Source organism: Tachysurus vachellii, chromosome 24, assembly GCF_030014155.1.
Source record: "Tachysurus vachellii isolate PV-2020 chromosome 24, HZAU_Pvac_v1, whole genome shotgun sequence".
Classification (NCBI taxonomy): Eukaryota; Metazoa; Chordata; class Actinopteri; order Siluriformes; family Bagridae; genus Tachysurus; species Tachysurus vachellii.
Window position 1 is genome coordinate 14,011,315 of NC_083483.1, and position 17,791 is coordinate 14,029,105.

The window sequence follows — 17,791 nt, forward strand, 5'->3', positions numbered from 1 at the left end:
ACCACAACCTTCAGAACTAACCCAATTCCCCAACCATCAACCCTTTAAAACAAATTCTAAATCAAACCCAAACTAAATGCTCAACCCTAAACCGCAACCTTTGATTCTATCTCTAAACCTCAAATCTCTTAACCCAACCCATCAAATCCAACCCTAAACCACCCCTCAACTACAACTTTGAAAAATGCAAAACTTCAAATCGACACTTTAATCACTAAACCTTTACGTTTAAACCCACCACCAGGGGTCAACAATCTTATCCAGAAATGGCTGGGTTTTCATTACAACCAAGTAGAAGCCCAGCTGATTCCACTTGATCTTGGCCTTCAATCAACTATTAAGTCGGGTTCCTATCAACGGTCTTATTATCACAGTGTCTCCTTTGACCAAACCCTACCCTATACCCCAATCCTCAGACTTTAGCCCTATTCGGACGGGATTAGTTTTACGTGGGGGTAAAGTAATTATTACCAGAGCTTCTCTGTGATTTTAGTCCCATCTGAATGTGCCATCTCGGTAATCATTACGGACAATAGCCCTATTCGGACGGGATTAGTTTTACGTGGGGACGTGGAGTAATGCAATTTTACCTCAGGACGTCTGTAATATTAATTGGCCAATTCGCACGGGACAAGACATCTCAGTAAAACTAGCAGAAGTGGGAGGGGTAACTCGCTTTACGCACCACAGTAACCTCCTTGTCGTCATGTGCGTATGACGTTGCTTCCTGTTATCACGTGCGCAAACAGACAACATGGCGCCTCCATGCTTGCAAAACGCGTCAAAAACTACTTTTAAACAGGAAATGACAGAATTGTACCGTACATATTTACAGCGGGTCTATTCGGACGGGATTAGTATTACCTGAGGTAATTTTTCCGGACCTTTTTACAGAAGGTAAAAGTCGCCGTAATCTTTACTGACATTGTCCGTAATGATTACCGAGATGGCACATTCGAACGGGACTAAAATCACAGAGAAGCTAATCCCGTCCGAATAGGGCTAATGTCAGTAAAGATTACGGCGACTTTTACCTTCTGTAAAAAGGTCCGGAAAAATTACCTCAGGTAATACTAATCCCGTCCGTTGCTAACAGGAAGCAACGTCATACGCACATGACGACAAGGAGGTTACTGTGGTGCGTAAAGTGAGTTACCCCTCCCACTTCTGCTAGTTTTACTGAGATGTCTTGTCCCGTGCGAATTGGCCAATTAATATTACAGACGTCCTGAGGTAAAATTGCATTACTCCACATCCCCACGTAAAACTAATCCCGTCCGAATAGGGCTTTAGACCCTCATCCCTTCACCATCGTTCACACACTCGGACCGTCCGCATGCTGCCTGGGATACCTTGAGCGTATAGTGTGAGCACAGCCTGGATGGCGATGTAAACGCCAGCGAACTGGTACGTCTCGAACATCACCTACAGAGAGCGAGAAGAGAGATAACCGGTAAGCACATGCGCAGATCCTGGTCACGTTAGTTCTATGTCATTTTTGGTTAGATTATTCCAACAATTCCTAGCATTGAGAGGTCTCATACCTCAATGATCTTCTCTCGGTTCTTGGTGGGGTTCATTGGGGGCTCCGTGAGCAAGATCTTGCAGTTGCGCGAGTCGATGTTAAGCTTCTCTGGGCCGAAGGTGTAGTCCCACAGGTGCTTCATGTCATCCCAGTTGCGCACAATGCCGTTCTCCATTGGGTAGTTGACCTCCAGCATGGAGCGCAGCTCACTTGCTTCGTCCCCCACCATCAGGTCCTGTCGTGGTTCAGAGGTCACACATGTTCAAAACATTTCTCTTTAAATAGGGAGCCTCGTCAGGCTTGTTGTGTTTTAGCTAGGAACACTTAAGGACCCTTATACACTGTCTCAGCACCTGCTATAGGTGAATTAAGAGATTATTTCTAAGTATCATAAAACTCACAGCTTTGTTTTCAACTCTAATGAGCAAGTGCGTTGCTAGGCAGTTATCTGCATGTGCGAGTTTATGGAGTACCCAAGTGAACAAGTGCTAGTGTACAGATTTGCGTCAGTTTTGCGTTAGTTTGTGTCACAGGTCCACCAGGCTGAGCCCCTGAGAAACGCCCTTAACCCTCAATTGCTCACTATGGATGAGGGTGTATATGTAAGTGTGCAAGAAGGCAGCTGTATTAGTGTGTAAGTATGTGGGGAAGTTGTGGCCTAATGGTTAGAGTTTGACTCCTAACCCTAAGGTTGTGGGTTCGAGTCTCGGGACCGCAATACCACGACTGAGGTGCCCTTGAGCAAGGCACCAAACCCCCCCTAACTGCTCCACGGGTGCTGCAACATAAATGGCTGCCCACTGCTCCGGGTGTGTGTTCACGGTGTGTGTGTGTTCACTGCTGTGTGTATGTGCACTCTGGATGGGTTAAATACAGAGAATGAATTCTGAGTATGGGTCACCGTACTTAGCTGTATGTCACGTCACTTATAGTCACTTATAGTAAGTGTACGAGTATGGAAGTATGTGAGTGTGCTATTATGCAAATGTGCAAGAATGCAAGAATGTAAGTGTGCTAGTATGCAAATATGTAAGTGATAAAGCACTACCAAGCATCCTAGTATGAAATTGTGCAGCTTTGCAGGTATAACACTGTGTTAGTATGCAGAACAGTATGCAGGCGTGCAAGGGTGTACGAGCCTGCAGTTTGTGTGAATGTGAGCTGCTAGTTTTCAGACATTCTTGTAAGGAAATGCGCAAGTATGCTAGTGTGCGCCGAGATGCAAGGCTGCAAGCACGTCTCACAAAGACAGTGAGAGTGCAAGGGAAGCTCTTTATTTAGCGCTCACATCCGCAGCACAGTAGGACGAGGAACACTGATGCAATCATTAGTGACTTCATCAGGGGTAGAGAACTGAAAGGCAGCCAACAAGCACACACACAGACACACACACACACACACAGAAACTACACACACTCAAAAACTGAAGTAAATCTGAATGTGACTTATTTATTGCACGCACACAGACACACACACACATGGGTAATCAAAAGAACACAAAGCCACCAACAGGAAACGTGACAAAAAAAAGGAAAGAAAGAAAAGAGTGAGAGAGATCATTTCAGTTTCCTGTTTTCTAAAAGCGTCTCCACCTTCTTCTGGGTAATGAAGCTAAAAAACACATAACATATGTATTACACGGCATCACTTAAAAACACAGAGAGAGAGAGAGAGAGAGAGAGAGAGAGAGTAAGAGAGAGAGAGAGGGTGAGAGAGAGAGAAAGAGAGCAAGATAGAGAGAGGGAGAGGGTGAGAGAGAGAGACAGAGACAGAGATAGAGACAGAGATAGAGAGAGAGAGAGTGAGGGTGAGAGAGAGAGAGAGAGAGAGAGAGAGAGAGAGAGAGATGGAGAGAGAGAGAGAGATAGAGAGAGAGAGTGAGAGAGAGAGATGGAGAGAGAGAGAGAGAGATAGAGAGAGAGAGTGAGAGAGAGAGAGATTATGTAACTGTGTATGTAAGTGTGTTATTATACAGGCATACAGACATATTACAGTGTGTGAGTGTACAGGTGTTATATATGTATATATGAAGATATGAAGTGAGCTACTATTCAAGTCTGGGAGTAGTCAAGTGTGTGAGACTAAGTATGAGGTGTGGAGATGTCCATGTATGCAAGTGTTCAACAATGTAATTGTGTGAGTAAACAAGTGAACACAAGTATGAAAGGATACAGGTGTGTGTGGAGGCAGGTGTGTGAGGAGGCAGGTGTGTGAGGGTGCATGTGAGGAGGCAGGTGTGTGTGAGGGTGCATGTGAGGAGGCAGGTGTGTGTGAGGAGGCAGGCAAGGATACAGGTGTGTGAGGAGGCAGGTGTGTGTGAGGGTGCATGTGAGGAGGCAGGTGTGTGTGAGGAGGCAGGCAAGGATACAGGTGTGTGTGAGGAGGTGGGTGTGTGTGAGGAGGCGGGTGTGTGTGTGAGGAGGCGGGTGTGTGTGTGAGGGTGCATGTGAGGAGGCAGGTGTGTGTGAGGAGGCGGGTGTGTGTGAGGAGGCGGGTGTGTGTGAGGAGGCGGGTACACTAGTAAGTGACTCCATTGTTACCTTGATCTCGATGTTGCCCACTTTGGCTGTGGAGCGGATGATGGGTCGCCCCACCAGCGCGGGGAAGATGTGCTCAGGGAAATTTGAGCCGGCATATCCACACTTGACAAACTGAGAGAGAGAGAGAGAGAGAGAGAGAGAGAGAGAGAGAGAGAGAGAGAGAGAGAGATGTTATTACTGTCCAGTCAATACAGTCTAAAGTGTTACCTACATTGTAAACATTTATTTATGGAGAGCTCAGTAAAATCAGCACACACACACCTTATGTCCCCTGCCTCTCTGTGTGTGTGTGTGTGTGTGTTGCTCCTGTTAGAGCAGTGAATCATCATCTGCTGACCCACAACCTAAACCTTCTCCCATCTAGACGCCAGGATTCACCTGCCCCGCTTCAGGATTCTACTGCCCAACCTCAGGCTTTTAGCGAATGGCACCAGGCATCTCACATGCAGAGAGAGAGTCTTCTAATGCACAGCCTCGGGCTTCACCCACCCAGCCTCGGGCTTCATCCACCCAGCCAGCCTCGGGCTTCATCCACCCACCCACCCACCCAGCCTCGGGCTTCATCCACCCACCCACCCACCCAGCCTCGGGCCTCATCCACCCACCCAGCCTCGGGCCTCATCCACCCACCCACCCACCCAGCCTCGGGCTTCACCCACCCAGCCTCGGGCTTCACCCAGCCAGCCAGCCAGCCAGCCAGCCAGCCAGCCAGCCTCGGGCTTCACCCACCCAGCCAGCCTCGGGCTTCACCCACCCAGCCAGCCTCCGGCTTCACCCACCCAGCCAGCCTCCGGCTTCACCCACCCAGCCAGCCTCGGGCTTCATCCACCCGGCCCATTCTGAAGCTAACGATACACTTCACAATATCTGAAGGCCTGAGGGGGAAAATAACAGAACTTCTGCTGCACGTCTGCACACAGATTAGCTATGAATCATGCGCAGTGTTAGAAAAGTGTGAGCTGACTTCCTGTTCGAACGCTAGGTTTTGTCAGAAGACGGAGAGAACACACACTGACTCACACAAAGCGCACAGGTTATTCTGTGCACACCAGGTTGCCATATTGAGTGATTATGTACAAAAACATGTGGTTTTTTTTTTAAATCATGTTTCACATCAAAACATGAGAACAGCAACTCTTCTACCAGTTCATCTCTAGAGTTGATCATAATTAACACGATGCGGCTGACAAGTGGTTTTGGAGACGGTTTGAAGTGATGTCAGAGGTGAGATGTGTGTGTGTGTGTGTGTGTGTTTGGGGGAGTGTTTTTATATCCTAGTGGAGACAAAATGTCCCTACAAGGACAGAAATATGACAAGTGTCACATTTGTGGGGACGTTCATCAGGTCCCCATGAACTTAAAAAGCCACAGATACTCCTTTTGGTTTCTGAGATGAAGAATAGAGTTTTACTAGGTGTGGTTATAATATCAATGACAGGTCCTCACAAGGATAGTAAAACAAGTGTGTGTGTGTGTGTGTGTGTGTGTGTGTGAGAGAGAGTGAGTGAGAGAGTGTGTGTGTGTGTGTGTGAGAGAGAGAGAGAGAGAGAGTGTGTGTGTGTATATATATATGTGTGTGTGAGTGTGTGTGTGTATATGTGTGTGTGAGTGTATGTGTGTGTGTATTTCCCCCCTGTCCCTTCTACAATGCTCTTCAGTATCCGGGCCCCTCAGTATCCGGGGCCCTCGATATCCGGGCCCTCAGTAAGCACGAGGAACACAAACACAGCTGTGAATTTCTTTTCCTATCCGATGTGATTATCACTGGCTAACAATCAATGAGCTAACATGCTAGCATGACAAACCGTGTCATTTCTCCTTCACGTGACGTTGAACACGTCCGCAACACGTCGCCGGGCTTGTTCTCTAAACGGTATTTAACGTTTTCTCACCGAGACGTTATAACTCTCACCATAACAACACTGCTGACAATCACATTCCATTGACTAGCCGTAACCACCCCGAAACTTCCTCACACACCCGTATTCCGTTCCGCACGACATGATTGGTCGCGCGAAAGTCGTTCGCCTAACCAGAGCCAATCAACGCGCGGAAGGTGGACGCGGCTAGCCAATCTCTGAGCAAGAGGCGGGACTTTCCGGAATACAGGTAGGGACTAAAGAACCGCCACCCAAGACGGTAGACTTCCAAATGCTGAGCGATCTAAAACGGCGCAGTCACTAATCACAGCCTGCACTAAACACGCAAATGTAAGACAGAGCGTGCACTCACCCCGGTGCCGTTATCACACACCACCACTTTCCTCCCCTGACTGTCCATCTTCTGATCCAAAATCCGAGAATCCGCCCTGATCTGGCAGCCCAACTTTCCTCAGCCACAGGCGGAAGCGCCGCCCAACTCCACTTCCGTATTCAACGACCGGGAGGCTTATCAAAATAAAAGTCCTCTCCTTTAGCGCTGCAACAACTACAGCGATAAGAAACCAAAACCAAAACCCTCCTTAATGCCGCAAAAAAAAGTTCTTTTTTTTTTTTTTTTAAATTAATTAAGTTAGTTAAGTAAGTAAGTAATTACTTAATTAAATAAATAAATAAGTTTCAATACATAAAATGATTCTTTACTGCAGTTATAACTCCCTCACTTTCAAGAAGCAAACTTTTATCCTGGTTAGAAAGCAGTGCAAAACGCTATAAACACATTAAAAACTGATCAATTTCACCCACAAACGTAGATTACAACTTTAACAAGCGCTGAGCGATACGGATACCGCATGTTTTTAATGATGTATAATAAAGGAAATTAAACAACCGGTAGCAAAATAAGAGTCTAACGTCCGATCGGCGAGTCGGTTTCGCTGAGGTAAAAAGGTGTCGTGAGTAAAATCTCACGATACCGATATCTTAAAGCACGAGATAGAATTAAAGCGTTTTAAAATGGAAACCCGTACAGAAAGTCGATGAGTTCTGGAGACAGGAAGGAGCAGTGAAGGAGGATTTCAGTAGCTGTATTCTCAGGCGACATGATAAATAAAAAAAAGGACAATTTTATAAATTAAAACAACAGTAAGAGCAACAACCACCGAAACATTTCCAGATTTAACGGCATTCAACAACATCGGATACAGACATTTATTTTATTTAAAAAAAAAAAAAAAGAAGAATCCAGTGTTGTTTTGTGTGATCCAGTGTTTCACTTCGTCAGACAACAATCCTGTGATCTCAGGATGAAACATGATGAGAGGAACAAAGTCCAGGAGGAATGATCGGTAGCTTTGCAAAAGAGGCTTATCGCATGAGGACGTGGGGACTGAGCCACACCAGCGCCGATATCAATCACTAATGAGACTGGAGTCAGTGACGTGTACAGAGAGAGGAGCAGGTCCGGGTTAGAGACATGATGACAGCAGCTTGTTCTCACCATCGCGTTACATGATCGACCCGTTTTCTTTAACATGGACGACAAACAGTGCAGATTCATATGTAAAAAAAAGGGAGAAAGATAGAGAGAGATAGAGACAGACAGAGAGGGATAAACTGTAGTGAGTGGTTTGTCCCTAAAAATAAAACAAGCTTCAACATCTATATCTATTACATTTTCTACAAACCCCAACACACACACACACACACACACACACAATCACACAGGTTTGAGTCCGAGTGCAGATCTAGTCGTCACAGAAACACAAAGCCTTCTGCACTACTTCTGTTCACGGTGCCACGGGGCAGGATGTGGGCACTGGGCTCAGAGCTGCCTCCACTGTACCCCTCCAGACTGTAGTCCTGCCCTCTGCCCTCCACAAACGTGAAGATCGGGTAGCGATCCTTAGATGCAGACAAAGCCTGAAGCGTAGAAAACACAGTGAGAAAAACCGAGTCACGTCACCGGACGTTCTGACGTCTGAATCCATAAACCTGCTGGAGCAGAAGCTGAGACTCACCTCACTAACAGCTGAACACAAACACTCCAAATCCTTCTTACTGTGAGCATAAAAACCCAGAGTGCAGCTCGGATCCATGCGACTGAAGTTCATCTTCCTCGGAGAGTTACAGTGATAGGACTGAGAGTGGGAGAGACAGAGCGAGGGAGAGAGAGAGAGAGAGAGAGAGAGAGAGAGAGAGAGAGAGAGAGAGGGAGAGACAGCGAGAGGGAGAGACAGCGAGAGGGAGAGACAGCGAGAGGGAGGGGGAGAGACGGAGAGAGAGAGAGAGAGAGGGGGAGAGAGACAGAGAGAGAGAGAGAGAGAGACAGACAGAGAGATGGAGAGAGACAGTGAGAGGGAGAGACAGCGAGAGGGAGAGAGAGAGACAGAGAGAGGGGGAGAGAGAGAGAGGGAGAGACAGAGAGAAGGAGAGACAGCGAGAGGGAGAGACAGCGAGAGGGAGGGGGAGAGACGGAGAGAAGGAGAGACAGAGAGAAGGAGAGACAGAGAGCGTTACACTGATGTGTCTCTGATATGTAACTGTATAATTATTTAGATGTGGACACAGTGAACTGAACTCCTCAATGTTTTCCTCAGAGATTTAATCTGGTTGCACCTGATACTGATCTGATCTCAGTCCGATCTATGTTAGTAAATACATACACATCCCTCTAAATGTCTGACTAAACTCAGGACACTGTGGCTATGACTCGACTTGGGGATTAGTCTCACGGCTGCCCACAAAACCTGGACTGTAGAACTGAGGCTCTGGCCTCGACTCAGACTCCGACACTTGGGTCTTAGAATTAGACTAAAGTTTTGACCCTGCATCAGATTAGGGATTATATTCAGACGTCACGGCTCGCGGCTGCGAATTAACCTCGGATTTCGGGTTCGGACTCGGCGCGACTGATATGGACCTACCCTAGACGACGTTTAGAGGTTTTATTTTCTCCAGAGCCGAGATGATTAAACATGGTGGGATTTTCTGCAGGTTTCATGTTGTCAACAAACCAAAGTGCTTTGGCCAACGGTCAGATGTCAAACACTGAGAACGAGAACACAGAGCACAGAGTTGAGAGATTCTACACAAGCGAGAAGAGGTTTTCTGCAGCGTTAGGTCATTTTCCGAATTGGGGAATTCCTGCAATATTTTTAAACCTGAAAGTCAGGAAGTTGCTTTTGCTGTCGCGTAAAGACTTTAGACATATAAGCGGGGGGTTTGGTTTCATTATGAAATCTCTCTGAGAGCAGGAGTAAAGGGGAGTAAAGCGTACATCAGTACAAACGCGCTGCCTTCCTTTAACCTCATCCTGAACGTCTTCTGAAGTCCACGCCCTCGATTCGTTTCGATAAAAAGTCAATGAGTTATTGTGGAGCGTAGAAAGAAACTCGAGTAGCAGCTACAGTTTTACCTTCTGTCAATAATCTCTGAAAGAAAACTCACAAACCAAAAGTTACGCGTGAGAAAATTCCCCGTTATTACGATTCGAAAGTTCCATCTTTTGTTTAATAGATAAAAATGCTGTCTGCAGATGTTCGCTGAACGTTAGCTACAACACTAGCGTATAGCTGTGTTCATGTGGCAGGCGCTAAATTCCAGGGGTTTCGTTACCGAGACGTAAAGTGGGCGTGTTTCCGGAGGAAAAACGCCTTCTTTCAAAAAAAAAAACAAACAAACAAAAAAAAAAAAAAAACAGCATACTACGAAGGACAAATAAACAACCGAAAACTACGGTTATGGTTAGGGTTAGATTATCAAATAGGCCACGCCTACCTGATGACGCAACATCTGTTACGCTGTACTGAAATCCCTGGAAATAAGTGCCTGCCGTGTTCATGTTAGTCTGTGGCCTTCATTTGCATACTGGACCATGATTGGCTCTTACATTTTGTGATGTAATAACTCTTCACCTGTCACATATTTGACTCAGATTTGCCGGTGGGATTTTTAGCTGGTATAAAACAGATTCTTTTAAAAACGGAGGTCAAACTCGCTAAGTTCGTACATCATACGCGTCGTTTAACGTGACGTATAAACGCCGCTCTCTTACCTCCAGCGGGAAATCTCCTTGTGTGACGTCTACCACCATCTGACAGTAGTGTGGGTCTAAATACAGCAGCTGCTCATCTGAGGGACACGAAGCGACCAATCAGATCACAGATGGAAAACTAGGCGGCCGATGGAGACGGACGTAACCGCTACTCACCGTGAAAGCCGATGAAAAACAACGAGTGTTTGGGTTTCCCGCCGATGATCCCGATACAGCAGTCCAACTTCAGAAGATTCTAGAAAACAGAAAAGATTTGCTGATGAACGACTTTATAAACAGCGAGTCGACGTTACACGTGTTAGTGAATATAAAACCCGCAAACTGATTACAGTTTAAACAAACATGTTCCCACGTGTTCTTTATTTATAAGGAATAAAACACGACGAGGATGCAGCGGTACAGAAAAATAACCCACGATGCAGTGGAGTGAAGCGGAGCTACTTTACTGATTGCTTGATTGATTAATGAATGAATAAAAACACACGTCTCCTTCCTGAAATCTTACAAAGCCACGCTGTAAAAGTTACTGATTCACTGACAAAGCGCTGATACTGGAGACTCCTTCCAGAACGTTCCATTCCATGTTAAATATCAATGCGTTTGAATAGGTTACGCATTTCGCCGGTCACGCAGGTCCACGTGACCGAGCTGTTACTATAGCGACGATGACATTTTGAACGAGCGCTTTAACACGGTACATCCTGAGACTTCGTGGCTTAGAGACAACGTTCGTGACCAGTGTTGTGATGTCATTTTAATGCCCAAAGAGGTCTAAAGCTTTGTTTGATTGACTTTTGTATAGAACGGTGTGTTTATTAGGGACGTTTAAAATCACTAATCTACTGCAAGACACAATATTCAACATCAACGGCTTCTGAGTCGAGCCAGGTTTAAAAACACAACGATTTAGTCACTCTGTGAACATACGTCGTGAACATACGTCGTGAACATACGTCGTGAACATACGTCGTGAACATACGTAGTGAACATACGCCGTGAACATACGTAGCTGATCTCCTGCTCTAAGCTCCTGATTACAACATGCTGAGCTTTACCTTGACACATTCCGTGTAGGCGGGGTTTAGTGAATCGCCTCCCAGACGCACCGGGACCAGGACGATGACGGACTTCCAGCCGGAGTTACCGGAGTCACACAGCCGCATCAAGTCCCCTTTATACACTACGAACAAAGAAATGTCGTTTAAAATAATAAATAGATAAATAAATAAACAAACCACACGCTATATGACACTGTATAAGTAAAAGTATGTGCACCCCTGACCGTCACACACACATGTGGTTCTTACTCAAAGTCTGAAGGACACAATTGAATAGAATGTCTTTGTCCCTTCACTGGAATTCAGAGACTCGAAGCCCCTGAGCTCCTGACATGGTGACCTGCACTGAGCCCTGACTCTGACTCACTGAACACCTTTGAGATGAACTGGAACAACATCAGTGTCTTTAATGTCTCAGTGATCTCTAACACTAATGATCTTGTAGCTGAATGATCCCAAATCCCCACATCCATGTGCCAGAGGAGAGGAGAGGATTATTATTATTATTATCATTATTATCGTTATTAATTATCAGTATTATAATAATTATTATTATCATCATCATCATCATCATCATCATTATTATTATCATTATTATTATTATTATTTTCATTATTATTATCATCATCATCATCATCATTATCATTATTATTATTATTAGGAGTTCAGCACATATGGGCTTGATAATCAGGAGAACACACACAGTACATTAATGAGCATTAAATCCGCACTCGGCACCTGTGCAGTCCTGAGCCACGTATACGACCAGATCGTCCAACTCTGAGCTCTTGTCCACAGCTTTCCTAAACAAATAAACCAAGCAGAATGTGAATCATCTTGTACGTCGCTCTGGATAAGGACGCCTGCCGAACGCTGTACACGTTAACGCTTCTCTACCGCCGCTTACTCACCGCAGGATGTGTGCGACGAGTGAGGGTCCGTACCAGTCTCCAGCCTTCTTTCCTGACTCCCTGCCCAGCTCGACCAGCCGGTGAACCCCGAAGGGCGACGTCGGCTCGTCAGCGAACCAGGACACCAGCCTGCGGTGGAGGCTTTCGGTCCGCGCGTCACGTCTCGTCTCAGCGGGTTTCGATACCTCGCTCGGGACCTCTGAGGACGGACGTTTCTCGGACGCAGACGTGCTCCACTTAGAGCTGAAGGAGGGGATGGAGATACCGCTGGGACGAGACGGAGAGCAAGGTCTCAGCACCTCGAAATCCACATCCGCCAGCTGAGGACAGTCCGGCCATCTCCAGTCTGCAAAACAGACGACTAGTAATTAGTCGATTAGTAACAGATACCACACGTGAGCTGTAGCTCAGATACAGTTTCTCTTCGTCGTGTTACGGAGTGTCTGTCTGTCACGTACGTCGAGGCAGAAGATGGAGCATGAGCCCCTGAGCGAGCAGCATCTGTCCGCTGCGCAGCATGCAGCCCCAGCCGCAGTCCGACGTCAGGTTCGAGCCCTCCAGCTGAGCAAACTCCTTCCTGTAGGTGAGCCACACTCGTGAGCTGAACGCCAGCCGGAAACGCTCCACTTCCTCTGAGGAAAGAGGCAGTAAGTTTGACACACTGTTGCGTCATTACGCAGGCAGTTTGTTTGTTAATACTTTATTCACGGCCCTTAAACTGACTTCAGTCCTATTTGGTAAAATGATCTGATTTGCTAATTAAAGGAAAAGAGGCTCATTAGCTGCTCATTAATACAAACATATAAAATGTGTCATTACTACGCTATAAAGAACTGAAATAAGATCAATGTTCATGGCACGTCAAAACATCTCCGGGGTCTTAATAAAGCCGTCGGAGCTCCAAGTGTTCAACAAACACTCAAAGTCGCTAATGGCTGCTTTAATGAAAACTACAGACCAGCTGTTATAGCGTCACACCTAGCTGTCAGTCATCAGCAGTGTATTAACAAAGGTACAGTTAGTGATGTAACAGACACTGACAGGTACACACTGGCAGCACACGGTAAACACACAGGTGCAGACATGGGTCACGTTTCAGTAAGTCGTCTACAATTAAACCGCACAGAGAGAGAGAGAGAGAGAGAGAGAGAGAGAGAGAGAGAGAGAGAGAGAGAGAGAGAGGACAAAGAGTCTCACCTTCAGTGTTGAGTACATAGGACTGTCCCATCAGGAACAGCGGCGATGTTTTGTTAAAGACGGTTTTGCTCTTTACCGACCAGCCTGAGGGAGCAGAGAGCGGATCAGTGTTTAGCTGGAAAACGTCGCACGTCTATCAACATCAACTGCTGTTAGCTAAACTGACCCGTGCTGGTCTGGCGTTTTACGTTATGTGTTACAAAGCGACAAGAAATGTAGCAAGTTCGCCATTGTACAATCTAATTGTAAATAAGCCCCGCCCCCTAGCGCTTCCACAAGGTTTTTTTTAACACCAAAATGTTAGCCAGGTTTTTTTTTTTTTTTTTGCTTTCTGGATCACGTTCTCTAAAACGCACCGTATTTAACGTTGTTCCACGCCGACATCAGCCTCAGTTTGAGCTTATCCACCTCATCGGGCTCTCCTGCCCCGTCAGCAAGCGACCCGTTCCCGAAATGCCCCCTCGTCTCCAAGACCTGCCTCCTCCCATCCACAAGGTCGCTGTGAAGAGCTCCACCCCTCGCGTACTGGGCGCCGCTGGGCGTTACGGAGTTCATGACTCAGGCCTCTTGATGACCTCCGTGGAGTGACATCATCACCAGCGCAAGCTGAGGAAGGGAAATGAAAGAGAATCCTGATTAACAGTCAGGCTGTGATTAGTTTCCTCTAACAGTGCTGTTCCTATGTGATTATCTTCCTCACTAACCAGGTTCCTGAAACAAACATACATTAATGAGAGCTGGAAATACTGGAATAACTCAAGAGTCTGTAGATCAGTCACATAGGAAGAGTGTTTATTCAGCCCTGTGTGGTGTGTGTGTGTGTGTGTTTGTGTGTCTTTTGTTCATTCAAGTCATTACATTAAAGCCTTAGAACACACACGTGACTGAAAAGTGAGTCACTGGACACCTTAAGCCAGGTGTGTGTGTGTGTGTGTGTGTGTGTGTGTGCGTGTGTGTGTTGACAAGATGGCACGTAACACAAAAAGCATCCGAGTTCCTTACAGAAACACTTTGCGTGTTCAGCTGTGCTGCTTTCCAGAGAACAGCAGGTGAAAGAAACACCACCGAAAAATAGCTAAACTTCTCATTTTTTTCCACACAGATGCGTCTATTAAACACATTTCATATGCGGTCATAATTCGATTCCTTCCATTCTTTCCGTTTTCACTTCCTTTTTCACAGGAGCGAGCAGTTTCGGGGAAATCCCAAGTGCAGAAACGAAACCGCGAGTGGCGTGACGTTCTGAATTTCATTCAGAAGAGTGAACACGGTGCAGTAACCCAGTCCACACCAACATAAAAAGCTTTATATAAATATTCAAAAAATAAAAACACAGCTTACAGGAAAAAAAGTCAGCATGTGAATTTATCTTATACCACAACTCGCTGACACTGGAGACTCCTTCCATAAATGTTTACTTATTATTTTCCCATAACCGCGAGTCCTGAAGTGTTTTTTTCCCCTCGCTCGTATTCTGCAACGATTTGTTAAAGAACGTCACGTCGTAGCTTTTATTCGTTTATAGCTGCGTTCGACATCGTGGGACGTCTTACGCCAAGCGCTTTAATTTTAGTAAACAGCGACACGTACGTTATACTTTTTTGTAATCTGTTTATAGTTACGTTAAACGTCACGGGAGGGTCGAGAACCGTGAACCATTTAATTCCTTACGCATCTGATATCCAGACAAAACTCTACCTTCAGGAAGTAGCCTAGTGGTTAAGGTGTTGGGCTACCAATCGGAAGGTTGTGAGTTCGATCCCAGGTCCACCAAGCTGCAACTGTTGGGCCCCTGAGCAAGGCCCTTAACCCTCAATTGCTCAGCTATATAAAAATGAGATAATGTAAGTCGCTCTGGATATAAGGGCTTCTGCTAAATGCTGTAAATGTAAGACACAATATGCAAATCGGTGCTGTGATGTCATTCGGCGACTCTCGCACTCTGTACTTTCCCCTGAAACTAAGTTGTACAGCTGTGTGTGTGTGTGTGTGAGAGAGAGAGAGAAAAACTTGGACACACGACCTGATTGAAAGCAGGCATGTGATCCCAGTGTGACTTACATGCAGCAAATTTTTTTTTTTTACTACTAAAGTCTGGGGGAAAAAAAAAAAAAAGGGTGGCAGTGATTAAAATAGATTAGTGACAAGAAACATGATAAGGACAAGATACAAAAATATCAGTAATATTTATTATTATTATTATTATTATTATATTAATGCACAAGTTTAAATTTAATCAACGTTGTCCTGAGTGTAAAAAAAAACCTAAAAGATGTAAGACAGAAGCAGAGACAACCTCCTGTGCTACTTTAAATATATTTATATATATTTACGTTTATATTTCAAACAGAAAATGAAATAGTAGAGAAGCTAATGCTAAATGCTAATGGCTAATTAGGCTAAGTCGGTTAGCTACCTGGTTGTTGTTATGGAGTTGACACTTACCTCAGTATTAAAAGCCGCATGTTTGTGTGTTGTGTTCAGTTTTGTGTTCAGCTGATGTTAATGTTGTTGTTGAACAGTAAAGCTGGATGTCAAGGCAAGGACGTGTATGTAGACTTCACCTTAACTAGCTAGTTAACTACATAACCAGCTAACCTTCACATCCGGCATGTCAATCTATCTATCTATCTGTCTACCTATATATATATATCTATCTATTCAGCCTAGAGATCCTAGATTAAAACATGCACACGAATAGAACCTCCTGTCTGATCTACGTCAAGCTTCAACCACAACTGCCGCTTTCGTCCGACGCTGTAACGCCGATTTACTTCCTTGATTCGTCACAGCGGCCGTGTTCCAAACCGCTCCATATGCACTACGGAGGCGCCCTAATGAAAGACTCCTGCTGGCGGTTTATACAGCGCGCGCGCAGGGATCTCAACGTCCAGCAGGGTGCAGTTGGGAACACAGCCCAGGTGCACGTGAGCTCTGTATTTACTATTGTTAATCAGACGCATCGCTGTGTTCCAAATGTTAACAAAACTGTTTAATCTATCTATCTATCTATCTATCTATCTATCTATCTATCTATCTATCTATCTTTTTATCTATCTATCTATCTATCTATCTATCTATCTATCTATCTATCTATCTATCTATCTATCTTTTTATCTATCTATCTATCTATCTATCTATCTATCTATCTATCTATCTATCTATCTATCTATCTATCTATCTATCTTTTTATCTATCTATCTGTCTGTCTATCTATCTATCTATCTATCTATCTATCTATCTATCTATCTATCTATCTATCTATCTATCTATCTGTCTGTCTGTCTGTCTGTCTGTCTGTCTGTCTGTCTGTCTATCTATCTATCTATCTATCTATCTATCTATCTATCTATCTATCTTTTTATCTATCTATCTATCTATCTATCTATCTATCTATCTACCTCTCTATCTTTCAGTCTTGTGAGGAATCCACAATACACATGATACACAGACCAATGCTCGCAATGCTTCATGGTCCAGTTTTGATGTTTATTGTAGGAGTTTTCAGTGGTCTTCAGGAGCCAGCATGGAAACTATGACTCCTTTCCGTGATACCCAGCATTCACTTTTTTAGAAGTCAGTACTAGAGTAGCTCTTCTGTGATCAGACCAGACGTCTGATCTTCATCTTTCCCCATGAGCATCAATGAGCCTGTCACCGGCCCACCGAGCCCACCAGGAACACCTCAGAAGAGAAGACCTGCTGTTTTTGGGATGCTCAGATGCTCCCAGTCATGTAACCATCACAATTCGTCCCATGTCACTCACATTCTTCCACTTGCCCATTTTTTACTGCTTCCAACACATTAACCTGAGTACCGACTCTTTACTTGTTACCTGATATATCCCACAACATTGACAGGTGTCATAATTGTTCACACAGGAGTGACACCTGATTCCACCTGTTCATTCTGTGGATCTTGGTTTTCACTAGACACTGAAATAAAAAGCTGTACCACACCGCCTCTTTCTGGACGCCCCTGCCATACCACATCCTCAACCCTAAGCAAACCCCAAACCCTAGTTTCCTGAGAATCATCCATTCTGCGTATATTTACGTTTAAACATGCAGGATGTATGGTTCTCCAGGACATGTTCGGTAACACGTGCTCTAAGCCATTCATGACTCAATCTTAACCACAGTTAATAAAAGGTAATCTAATTGGTTTTCTATGTAGTTTGTTTTTTTTTGAGTGGAAAAAAGAGCCAAAAGTTTTTACTTCAACTTCATTCATTTGTTCATGAAAAGCTCAGGGCTGCGGTGGATCTGAAGCCTATCCCATGTACACCGGACATGAGCTATATACAGTATAGGATCCCAGATGGGTTTTCTGTAACCTTCCTGCCAAGGTAATAACCCATACTGTAAATACATGCGGTAAAGAACATCTGTTTGTTTTTTCACATATTTCCACATCAGGGAAAGATTTCCACTTGAATGCTGTATAAGTAATCAGATAAACAAAACCTTAGTGTTGATTCTCAATGCATTAAGAAATACCTGCTAATCAATATCACTTTATTTATTTGGTTGCACAAATAATGCTGCATCGACTGATAATCAAAAGTGCTGCAGAGTAATAATAAATAAATAAATAAATAAAGAGCTATGGCCAAGCCGACAGTG

At 44.9% G+C, this 17,791-nt stretch overlaps 2 protein-coding genes across 2 annotated transcripts in view; both read right to left on the reverse strand.

Annotated features, from left to right (window-relative positions):
* Window positions 1–6,448, reverse strand: part of actr2a (actin related protein 2a) — an 11,736-nt gene extending 5,288 nt beyond the window's left edge. The window contains exons 1-4 of the mRNA XM_060860986.1: window positions 6,298–6,448; window positions 4,066–4,176; window positions 1,545–1,760; window positions 1,353–1,425 (exon numbers count right to left, since the gene is read on the reverse strand). Coding sequence (XP_060716969.1) covers window positions 1,353–1,425; window positions 1,545–1,760; window positions 4,066–4,176; window positions 6,298–6,345 — 448 coding nt within the window. The 5' untranslated portion in view covers window positions 6,346–6,448. The remainder of the gene's footprint in view (window positions 1–1,352; window positions 1,426–1,544; window positions 1,761–4,065; window positions 4,177–6,297) is intronic.
* A 692-nt stretch (window positions 6,449–7,140) lies between these two features.
* On the reverse strand, window positions 7,141–15,929 carry atg4da (autophagy related 4D, cysteine peptidase a). Its single transcript, XM_060860682.1, has 11 exons — window positions 15,611–15,929; window positions 13,522–13,771; window positions 13,166–13,249; window positions 12,427–12,600; window positions 11,969–12,314; window positions 11,796–11,860; window positions 11,055–11,179; window positions 10,156–10,234; window positions 10,000–10,076; window positions 7,964–8,083; window positions 7,141–7,865 (listed from the first exon to the last, which is right to left on the reverse strand). The coding sequence occupies exons 2-11, from the start codon at window positions 13,718–13,720 to the stop codon at window positions 7,698–7,700; spliced, it is 1,437 nt and encodes a 478-aa protein (XP_060716665.1). The 5' UTR covers window positions 13,721–13,771; window positions 15,611–15,929; the 3' UTR covers window positions 7,141–7,697.
* Between the last annotated feature and the right edge of the window lie 1,862 nt (window positions 15,930–17,791).